The sequence below is a fragment of the Tachyglossus aculeatus genome, chromosome 5 (genome assembly GCF_015852505.1).
Source record: "Tachyglossus aculeatus isolate mTacAcu1 chromosome 5, mTacAcu1.pri, whole genome shotgun sequence".
Taxonomy (NCBI): Eukaryota; Metazoa; Chordata; class Mammalia; order Monotremata; family Tachyglossidae; genus Tachyglossus; species Tachyglossus aculeatus.
The window spans coordinates 60,587,006-60,598,652 of record NC_052070.1 but is presented as its reverse complement, the minus strand read 5'-3'; the positions used below and the strand labels follow the sequence as shown (position 1 = coordinate 60,598,652).

At 53.2% G+C, this 11,647-nt stretch overlaps 1 protein-coding gene across 2 annotated transcripts in view; it reads left to right on the top strand.

The window, feature by feature from the left end:
- Positions 1-565: 565 nt before the first annotated feature.
- Positions 566-11,647, top strand: part of GABRD (gamma-aminobutyric acid type A receptor subunit delta) — a 29,863-nt gene continuing 18,781 nt past the window's right edge. For both annotated transcript variants that reach the window (XM_038746977.1, XM_038746976.1), the window contains exon 1: positions 566-738. In XM_038746977.1, the coding sequence (XP_038602905.1) occupies positions 671-738 (68 nt within the window). In that variant the 5' untranslated portion in view covers positions 566-670. The remainder of the gene's footprint in view (positions 739-11,647) is intronic.

Genomic DNA, 11,647 nt, shown 5'->3' with positions numbered 1-11,647 from the left:
GGGGGGGGGAATACAAGGCGATCAGGTTGTCCCACGTGGAGCTCACAGTCTTAATCCCCATTTTCCAGATGAGGTAACTGAGGCCCAGAGAAGTGAAGCGACTTGCCCAAAGTCACACGGCAATAGGCAGAGCTGGGATTTGAACCCATGACCCCTGACTCCAAAGCAGTGTGACTCAATGGAAAGAGCACGGGCTTTGGGTCATGGGTTCAAATCCTGGCTCCGCCAATTGCCAGTTGTGTGACCTTGGGCAAGTCACTTCACTTCTCTGGGCCTCAGTTACCTCAGCTGTAAGAGGGGGATTGACTGTGAGCCCCCTGTGGGGCAACCTGATCACCCTGTATCCCCCCAGCGTTTAGAACAGTGCTTTGCACATAGTAAGCGCTTAATAAATGCCATTATTATTATTATTATTAAGGCCCGTGCTCTTTCCACTGAGCCACGCGGCTTCTCTGATCCTCCCCCAGACGTCAAGACCCGCCCCCAGGGCCCTTAGCTCCGCCCCAAACTGCAAGCTCCGCCGCCACCTGCGCTCCATTCATTCATTCATTCAATTGTATTTATTGAGCGCTTACTGCGTGCTCCACCTTCCCCGCAGCTATGGGCGCCTCGTCTTCGTCGTCCCCATCGCCCCGGAGCCCCTGCTGACCGCCTGATCCGACGGGGAGACATGGAGATGCTCGCCTGGATCCTGCCCCCGCTCGTCCTGCTCTGCACCCAACTGCACCGCTGCCCCAGGTCAGCTCGGGCCCCCTCCCCAACCCCCGCCCGGGGGGGCGGGGTCAAAGGTCAGGGGAGCCGGGGGGAGCCGGCCTCCTCGGGCAGTGTCGGAGGCAGGGGCATGCCCGACTGCCGCTCGGGGGCTGGGGGCCCCGGGGGAGTGAGGGTGGTAGGTTGGTCGATCAATCAATCATCAGTCAATCGTATTTATTGAGCGCTTACTGTGTGTAGAGCACTGTACTAAGCACTTGGGAAGTAGTACAAGTCGGCAACATCTAGAGATGGTCCCTACCCAACAGTCACAGATCAGGGGGTGAGGGGCACCTTATCGTTTTCATTACCCAGAACTGGGTTGGACAAGACCTGATCTAGCCCAGAATGGTCAGAAATAATAATAATATAATAATGGCATTTATTAAGCACTTACTATGTGCAGAGCACTGGACTAAGCGCTTGGGAAGTACAAGTCGGCAACATCTAGAGACGGTCCCTACCCAACAGTCACAGGTCAGGGGGTGAGGGGCGCCTGCTCGTTTTCATTACCCAGAACTGGGTTGGACAAGACCTGATCTAGCCCAGAATGGTCAGAAATAATAATAATAATAATAATCATAATGGCATTTATTAAGCGCTTACTATGTGCAGAGCACTGTACTGAGCGCTTGGGAAGTCCAAGTCGGCAACATCTAGAGACGGTCCCTACCCAACAGTCACAGGTCGGGGGTGAGGGGTGCCTGCTCGTTTTCATTACCCAGAACTGGGTTGGACAAGACCTGATCTAGCCCAGAATGGTCAATAATAATAATAATAATAATAATAATAATAATGGCATTTATTAAGCGCTTACTATGTGCAGAGCACTGGACTAAGCGCTTGGGAAGTCCAAGTCGGCAACATCTAGAGACGGTCCGTACCCAACAGTCACAGGTCAGGGGGTGAGGGGCACCTTATCGTTTTCATTACCCAGAACTGGGTTGGACAAGACCTGATCTAGCCCAGAATGGTCAGAAATAATAATAATAATAATAATGGCATTTATTAAGCACTTACTATGTGCAGAGCACTGGACTAAGCGCTTGGGAAGTACAAGTCGGCAACATCTAGAGACGGTCCCTACCCAACAGTCACAGGTCAGGGGGTGAGGGGCGCCTGCTCGTTTTCATTACCCAGAACTGGGTTGGACAAGACCTGATCTAGCCCAGAATGGTCAGAAATAATAATAATAATAATGGCATTTATTAAGCGCTTACTATGTGCAGAGCACTGGACTAAGCGCTTGGGAAGTCCAAGTCGGCAACATCTAGAGACGGTCCCTACCCAACAGTCACAGGTCAGGGGGTGAGGGGCGCCTGCTCGTTTTCATTACCCAGAACTGGGTTGGACAAGACCTGATCTAGCCCAGAATGGTCAGAAATAATAATAATAATAATAATCATAATGGCATTTATTAAGCGCTTACTATGTGCAGAGCACTGTACTGAGCGCTTGGGAAGTCCAAGTCGGCAACATCTAGAGACGGTCCCTACCCAACAGTCACAGGTCAGGGGGTGAGGGGTGCCTGCTCGTTTTCATTACCCAGAACTGGGTTGGACAAGACCTGATCTAGCCCAGAATGGTCAATAATAATAATAATAATAATAATAATAATGGCATTTATTAAGCGCTTACTATGTGCAGAGCACTGGACTAAGCGCTTGGGAAGTCCAAGTCGGCAACATCTAGAGACGGTCCGTACCCAACAGTCACAGGTCAGGGGGTGAGGGGCGCCTGCTCGTTTTCATTACCCAGAACTGGGTTGGACAAGACCTGATCTAGCCCAGAATGGTCAGAAATAATAATAATAATAATAATAATAATGACATTTATTAAGCGCTTACTATGTGCAGAGCATTGGACTAAGCGCTTGGGAAGTCCAAGTCGGCAACATCTAGAGACGGTCCCTACCCAACAGTCACAGGTCAGGGGGTGAGGGGCGCCTGCTCGTTTTCATTACCCAGAACTGGGTTGGACAAGACCTGATCTAGCCCAGAATGGTCAATAATAATAATAATAATGGCATTTATTAAGCGCTTACTATGTGCAGAGCACTGGACTAAGAGCTTGGGAAGTACAAGTCGGCAACATCTAGAGACGGTCCCTACCCAACAGTCACAGGTCGGGGGTGAGGGGCACCTTATCGTTTTCATTACCCAGAACTGGGTTGGACAAGACCTGATCTAGCCCAGAATGGTCAGAAATAATAATAATAATAATAATAATAATAATAATAATAATAGCATTTATTAAGCGCTTACTATGTGCAAAGCACTGTTCTAAGCGCTGGGGGATACAAGGTGATCAGGTTGTCCCACGTGGGGCTCACAGTCTTAATCCCATTTTACAGATGAGGTAACCGAGGCACAGAGAAGTTAAGTGGCTTGCCCAAGGCCCCACAGCTGACAAGTGGCGGAGCCGGGATTCGAACCCATGACCTCTGACTCCGAAGCCTGTGCTCTTTCCACTGAGCCACGCTGGGTGGGGGATAGAATGGAGCTGGTTGGCTTGGAGGGCTTTTTAATTATTATTATTTTAGTTATTAATGGTATTTGTCGGAGGTCATGGGTTCGGATTGCGCCTCCACCACTTGTCTGCTGTGTGACTTTGGGGAAGTCTTCCCAGACTGAGCCCCCTCCTTCCTTTCCTCCTCCTCCCCCTCCCCATCCCCCCCCCGCCTTACCTCCTTCCCCTCCCCACAACACCTGTATATATGTACATATTTATTACTCTGTTTATTCATTTTATTTGTACATATTTATTCTATTTATTTTATTTTGTTAATATGTTTTGTTCTCTGTCTCCCCCTTCTAGACTGTGAGCCCGCTGCTGGATAGGGACCGTCTCTATATGTTCCCAACTTGTACCTCCCAAGCGCTTAGTACAGTGCTCTGCACACAGTAAGCGCTCAATAAATACGATTGAATGAATGAATGGGGTCGGCAGGGGTCGGGGTCCGGAGCTGAAGTCGGGGACGTCGAGGGCTGGGGTCTGCAGGGAACCGGGTCGGGGGGTCGGAGACAGGGGAATGAGGGGCTGGGGTCGTCAGGAGATGGGGTCGGGGTCTGGGCTGGAGTGGGAAGTTGGAGACAGGGGTGTTTTTAGGGGCTGGGGGCTGCAGGGGACTAGGCTGGCAGGGAGGTGGGGGGCCGGGGGCGGCAGGGGAGCTGGGACCTGGCGGTCGGGGGCTGGGGGGCCGCGGCCGCAGAGTGGCGGGCATCTGTCTGCCCTTGGGGACGGAGGAGGGACGGAGGAGGGCCGGGCCCGGGGTCACCGGGGGCCGGCGCAGGCCACTCTTTCCCCCGCTGCCCCCGGCTCCCCTCGGACTGGGCAGAACCGCCTGGCTCTTCGGTCCACCTCTGCGGATGAGGACTCGGTCCCGCCTCTCCTGATCCCCTCCCCGCCCTGTTCCTGCACCGTGGGCTTCCTTCAGCTCCCCCCTCCTCTTCTCTCTCCTTCCTCCCAACTCTCCTTTTTCTCTTCTCTCCTTCCTCCCCTTCTTTCCCTCTCCTTCTTCTTCCCCTCCTTTCCCTCTCCTTCTTCTTCCCCTCCTTTCCCTCTCCTTCTTCTTCCCCTCATTTCCCTCCCCTTCTTCCCCTCCTTTCCCTCCCCTTCTTCCCCTCCTTTCCCTCCCCTTCTTCTTCTTCCCCTCCTTTCCCTCCCCTTCTTCTTCTTCCCCTCCTTTCCCTCCCCTTCTTCTTCTTCCCCTCCTTTCCCTCCCCTTCTTCTTCTTCCCCTCCTTTCCCTCCCCTTCTTCTTCTTCCCCTCCTTTCCCTCCCCTTCTTCTTCTTCCCCTCCTTTCCCTCCCCTTCTTCTTCTTCCCTTCCCCCCCTCCTTCCCCCTCCCCCTCTCCTTCCCCCTCCCCCTCTCCTTCCCCCTCCCCCTCTTCCTTCCTCTCCCTCTCCCCTTCCCCTCTTCCTTCCTCTCCCTCTCCCCTTCCCCTCTTCCTTCCTCTCCCTCTCCCTCTCCCCTTCCCCTCTTCCTTCCTCTCCCTCTCCCCTTCCCCTCTTCCTTCCTCTCCCTCTCCCCTTCCCCTCTTCCTTCCTCTCCCTCTCCCCTTCCCCTCTTCCTTCCTCTCCCTCTCCCCTTCCCCTCTTCCTTCCTCTCCCTCTCCCTCTCCCCTTCCCCTCTTCCTTCCTCTCCCTCTCCCCTTCCCCTCTTCCTTCCTCTCCCTCTCCCCTTCCCCTCTTCCTTCCTCTCCCTCTCCCCTTCCCCTCTTCCTTCCTCTCCCCTTCCCCTCTTCCTTCCTCTCCCCTTCCCCTCTCCCCTTTTTTATGGTATTTGTTAAGCACTTTACTAAGTGTCAAACACTATTCCAAGCACTGGTATAAGTATATGTCAGTTAGGTCAGACAAAGTCCCTGTCACATATGGGGCTCACAGTATAAGTAGGGGGGAGAACAGGTATCCCTGTTTTAGAGTTGAGGAAACAGAGGCACAGAGAAGTTAAGCAACTTCCCCAGCAAGCAATTGGTAGAGCCAGGGTTACAACCCAGGTCCTTCTGACTCCCAGGCTTGTGCTTTCTCCACTAGGTAATACTGCTTCTTCCCCCCTTTCCCTTCTTCTCTTCTCCATTTTCCCCTCATATTCTTCTTCCCCTTTCCCCTCATATTCTTTCCCCTCTTCTTTCCCCTTCCCCTCTTCTTTTTCCCCCTTTCCCCTTAACTTCTTTTCCCTTTTTCCCCTCTCCTCCTCTCCCCCTTTCCCCTCTCCTCCTCTCCCCCTTTCCCCTCTCCTCCTCTCCCCCTTTCCCCTCTCCTCCCCCTTTCCCCTCTCCCCCTCTCCCCCTTTCCCCTCTCCCCTATTCCCCTCATTCCTCCCCTTTCCCCTGTCGTTCCTTCCCCCTTTCCCCTGTCGTTCCTTCCCCCTTTCCCCTGTCGTTCCTTCCCCCTTTCCCCTGTCGTTCCTTCCCCCTTTCCCCTGTCGTTCCTTCCCCCTTTCCCCTGTCGTTCCTTCCCCCTTTCCCCTGTCGTTCCTTCCCCCTTTCCCCTGTCGTTCCTTCCCCCTTTCCCCTCTCGTTCCTTCCCCCTTTCCCCTCTCGTTCCTTCCCCCTTTCCCCTCTCGTTCCTTCCCCCTTTCCCCTCTCGTTCCTTCCCTCTTCACTTTCCCCTTTCCTTCCTCTCCTTTTTCTCCCCCTTCTCCTCTTTCCTCCCTCCCCCAGCAGGTACTCCAAACCTACCTTGGGAAAATAAAATGTGTGGGGGGCTACCTCTTCAGGAGCCTCCAAAAGTAAGGGTGAATGGTTTGGTCAGTCTCTGGGGAGGGGAAGAAAAAAATCTATGTTCTGTCTTCCTGGGGTTGGAAGTTGGGGAGACAGATGGGCCATAGAAGAGCAAGGCCATAGAAGCTGAGGCTCCTTTTCTGGTAACACTGAGGGGCGTTCCTTTCTTGTAACACCAATCCTCCAGTGTTGGGCAGATTCATGGACCAGTGGGGTCACTGGGGCAAAGTGAGGGATGGAGAGGTGAAAGTTAAAGGTGTTCCATTGTCTATTCTGGGTTACTGGGGGGGAGAGTCAGGGATGGAGAAGGGAGAGTCAGGGATGGAGAAGGGAGAGCCAGGGATGGTAGATGATCCATGCTGGGTCACTGGAGGGAGAGTCAGAGACTGAGTGGTAAAGAGAATTATTGGATGGTCACTGAGGGGGAGTCAGGGATGGAGAAGGGAAGAGGCAGGCGTGTTGCATGTCCCAACCCTAATCATGAGGGTGGGTGTCCAGGAGGACAATCAGCACCTGGTTTCTCCAAGTGTCCTGGTGCCTCATTTGGAGGCAGAGTCCAGGCCTGGATGGATGTGGAGAGCTGAAAGGGGCTCTGAAGTCCCCAGGGCAAACTGTGTGTGGCATGAGCACCCAAACTTGGGAACTGCCTCTCCTGGAATCGGCACAAAGGAGAGAGTCAGCTGGGAGCCGGGCAAACAGTCCAGCGAAGAGACAGTTGCCTGTTCCCAGGCCGAGGAAAAAACAGTGTCCATTCTCTTTAGAAAGTGTGGTCTTTGGGGTGTGGGCTGTGAGCTGGTGCTGAGGGGTGGACAATGGGGCTTCTGGGATGGGCCCCTGATTGGCTGTCAGCCTGGATTGGAGAGAGCCACACGCCTGCCCCTCTAGAGTCAGGAGCTGACCAGCGGGTGTCACGGTTTCTGCACCCCCTCCCCCCCCCGCCCCATCATGAGTTTCCAGACCCAAGAGCGCATGACCCACCCAGAGGCCATCTCTGCCCCTTTTGTGTACGTGCACATTGGTGCATCTCCCATATCCATGCGTCTGGGGGGTGTGTGTGTGCACGCGCCCACTGCTGTGTGCTGTGTGTGCAGGGATGGAAGTGGGCGCATCCGGGTGCATGTCTGTGTGAATGTATACCCACTGCTGGGATCCCAGCAGTGGGCGAGAATGGGTGTGTGTGTGTGTGTGTACCCGTTGTGCGTGAGAGGATAGAAGTGGGCATATCTAGAGGGTGCGCATGCATGTATGTGTGTGTGTGTGTGGGGGGGGGGGTGCATGGTCCTCTGGGTCGAAGGTGATGCCGTCCTGCTCTTGGGAAATGTCAGTCTACAGGCCCAGTTCGAGGCTTGACCTCCATCCGTACTGGGGGCGGCGGCGGTGTCTTCTGCACCCTTCTCCACCCATTAGACTAGTTTCCATCCAGAAATGGGGCCCTGAGCCCATGAGGATCTGCCACCGTCCACCCACCCACGGCATCACTGAACAAGTGTGCCAGGAATGAGGGGAGGGGAGTGAAAGAGGGCAGCCTCTCGGCCCCTCGGTGGCATTTACTGAGCACATTCTCTGAAGAGCACTGCAATAAGCGCTTAGGTGGTTACAATAAATGAAGTAGGAGAGGGGAGGGAGGATAGACTAGAGGTGCAGAAGCAGGGCTCCCTGGTTGCATTGAGCTGTCCCCCTCCTTGTTCTGACACAGGGAAATATTCCGGTTGTGAAGGAGAGCTTCTCTCCTAAGGTCCCAGCCTGCGGAGCATATCCCTCTGAAGGGAAATCCGGGATATGGTGAAGATCCCACCCAGGAAAAGCCCCAGAGAAGGGTGATATAGGGAAAGGGTCGTTTAGTACCTTCTGGTGGCCGCAGATTTTTCTGGTTTCCTGTCCTGGCTCACTGCCTGGGCCAGTCTTATCCCGGTCCGGTTCAGGCCGGTGATGCTTTGGGTCTCCCAGCGCCCACTTATTCCCTGAGCGGCTCCAGGGTGCCCACCGCAAACATCACGGACGAGGCATCCAAACGGGTTCCACACTTTCATGATTCTTCCAAGACTCCTCCCGGCTGGATCCTGAGCATCGTGACTCTTCTGAGGTCTATTTCCAGGTCCTCTGCATGGAGGCTGGTGGGTCACCCCTGACCCTCCCTGGGGAGGCCGGGGGCGGGTTGCACCCCCTACCCCATACTCTATTGCAGAGCTGAAAGGTGTCCCGGGAGAACAGGGGCCTCTCCCACCCAGCCCCACCCAACCCTGAGGTCACGACGGGGGGTGCTGCAAGCCCAGTTTGGGGGATCCTGCGGCTTCTGCCTCTTTCCCCTGCTCATCATCCCCTTGCTCCCCTCCACTGGGTAAGGGAAAGCTTTGCACCCACCAGGGGCCAGCTGCGCTCTGCCCTCCACTTACCCTGGGCACAGCTGGAGAGGAGGATTCATCCACTATAGGAAGGGGGAAGGAATCCCTGTGAGCTAGACTGTGAAGTTAGACTGTGAGCCCACTGTTGGGTAGGGACCGTCTCTATATGTTGCCAACTTGTACTTCCCAAGTGCTTAGTACAGTGCTCTGCACACAGTAAGCGCTCAATAAATACGATTGAATGAATGAATGAGGGGAGAGGGGAGGGTGAGGGGAAGAGGCATACGGAGGAGGATGAGGGGAAGGAAGGGAGGGGGAAGAGGAAGGGGGATGGGGAGAGAATGAGGGAGAGGGAGGGGAAAATCAGACAATTGTATTTATTGATCGCTTTCTGTGTGCAGAGCACTGTACTAAGCACTTGGAACAATACAGCGCAACAATAAGCAGACACAGTCCCTGGGAGGAGGAGGAGGGGGAGGAAGGGGAGATTGAGGGGGAAGGGCTGGAGAATGAGGGAATAAGGGAAAGGGGAAGAGAGGGGAGAATGAAGGAAAAGGAATGGGAGAGGGAGAGAATGATGGAGGGGAGGGAGAAAATAAGGGACGGGAGAATAAGAGGGAGAGGGGAAGGGAAGCAGCGTGGCTCAGTGGAAAGAGCACGGGCTTTGGAGTCAGAGGTTGTGGGTTCAAATCCCGGCTCTAACAAGTGTCAGCTGTGTGACTTCGGGCAAGTCACTTAACTTCCCTGGGCCTCAGTTTCCCCCATCTGTAAAATGGGGATTAAGACTGAGCCCCCCGTGGGACAACCTGATCACCTTGTAACCTCCCCGGCGCTTAGAACAGCGCTTTGTACATAGTAAGCGCTTAATAAAATGCCATCATCGTTATTATTATTATTATAAGGGGGTGACGGGAGAAAATAAGGAAAGGGAAGGGGAAGGGGAATGAGGAGAGAGGAGGAAGGAATGGGAGGGGGACTGAAGTGAGCAGGTAAGCAAGGGAAGTGAGACTGGAGGTGCAGGAGCAGGAATCCCTGGCATTTCCCTCAGAGAAGCTCTCTGCCCTCAATACCATCAGCAAATGGGCCACTGGGCAGAGACAGTATTTCCACCTCCGCCGGGAAACCTTTTATCTCTAACACCCCAATCCAAGGAGGCAACCTGTTAGCTGCCTCTAGCACTTTTACGGTTTCAACCGGGCTCTCCCCTCTGCTCCCACTGTTTGTAAATCATTTTTGTCTTGGGAAGGGACTCTTTTGCCTGGCCCTGCCTCCAGCCCCTGCTATGGGGGAGATCTGGGCCTTGCCCTACCGTTCATTCATTCAGGCATATTTATTGAGCTCTTACTGTGTGCAGAGCGCTGTACTAAGCACTTGGAAAGTACAATTCAGCAGCAGAGACAATCCCTACCCAACAATGGGATCACAGTCTAGAAGAGGGAGACTGACAACAAAACAAAACAAGTAGGTATCAATAGCATCAAAATAGATAAATAGAATTACAGATATATACACATTATTAATAAAGTAAATAGAATAATAAATATGTACAAATATATACAAGTGCTGTGGGGCGGGGAAGGGGGTAGAGCAGAGGGAGGGAATAGAAGTGATGGGGAGGGGAGGAGGAGCAGAGGAAAGGGGGGGCTCAGTCTGGGAAGGCCTCTTGGAGGAGGTGAGCTCTCAGTAGGGCTTTGAAGGAGGAAAGAGAGCTAGTTTGGCGGGTGTGAGGAGGGAGGGCATTCCAGGCAACAGATAGGGCTTGGGCCAGGGGTCGACAGTGGGACAGGCGAGAATGAGGCACAGTGAGGAGGTTAGCGGCAGCAGAGGAGCGGAGTGTGTGGGTTGGGCTGTAGAAGGAGAGAAGGGAGGTGAGGTAGGAGGGGGCAAGGGGATGCAGAACCTTGAAGCCAGTAGTGAGGAGTTTTTGCTTGATACAAAGGTTGATAGGAGATTTTTGAGGAGGGGAGTGACAAGCCCAGAGCGTTTCTCTAGAAAGATAATCTGGGCAGCAGAGTGAAGTATAGACGGAAGTGGGGAGAGACAGAAGGTTGGGAGATCAGAAAGGATCACCAGCGGGCTGACCTTGTACACACCTCCTCCCTTCCATCTGTGCAATGCCCCAGGGAGTGGACTGGTGCCATTCTGCAGGGGCTGGTACCCAGTAGCGTCCCGGGGGGAGCCATATTCATTCATTCAATCATATTTATTAAGCGCTTACTGTGTGCAGAGCACTGTACTAAGCACTTGGGAAGTACAAGTTGGCAACATATAAAGATGGTCCTTTACCCAAAATGGGGCCCACGGTGGCCTAATGGATAGAGCACAGGCCCGGGAGTCAGAAGAGCCTGGGTTCTAATGCCGGCTATGCCACACTCTGCTGTGTCACCTTGGGCAAATCACTTAACTTCTCTGTGCCTCAGTTACATCATATGCAAAATGGTGATTAAGACTGTGAGCCCCATGAGGGTTGTGGACTGTGTCCAACCTGATTAGCTTGTATCTACCCCAGTGCTTAGAACAGTGCCTGGCACATAATAAATGCTCAACAAATACTAAATACAGTAATACAATATTAATAAAAAAAAGCATGCCAGGCCCCACCACTCCCTCTGCCTCCCTGGCTGTCCATCATCAATATCCACAATGCCTGGGCTGAGCTTTTTTAAATCTTCATTTCCCTTCCAGGAAGTAATCGGGTTCACGTATCCCAGTGCTATTTCTTGCAATGTCCTGGCTGGCTTTCTGTCGTTCTGATCCTGACTAAACCCTCTTTCTATTTCTTCCACTCCCTTCTGCATCACCCTGACTTGCTTTGCTTTTCATTCATTCAGTTGTATTTATTGAGCGCTTATACTGTGTGCAGAGTACTGTACTAAGCTCTTGGAAAGTACAATTCGGCAACTTATATAGTCCCTACCCAACAGCAGGCTCACAGTCTAGAAGGGGGAGACAGACAGCAAAACAGAACAAGTAGACAGGTGTCAATACCATCAAAATAAATAGAATTATAGATATATACAAATCATTAATAAAATAAGTAGAGTAATAAATATGTACAAATATACACAAGTGCTGTGGGGAGGGGAAAGGGAAGGGGCAGAGGGAGGGGGTGGGGGCGATGGGGAGGAGGAGGAGAGGATAAGGGAAGCTCAGTCTTGGAAGGCCTTCTGGAGGAGGTGAGGAGGGTGGAGAGTTGGGTGAGGTGGAGGTAGTGGGGGAAAAAGAGAAAGCTGATGGAGTGCTTTTAAAGTCAATAGCGAGGAGCATCTGCTTTTTGGGGAGAGCTCTGGGAGAAGCAGCATTGCCTAGTAGAAAGAGCACGGCCCCTGGA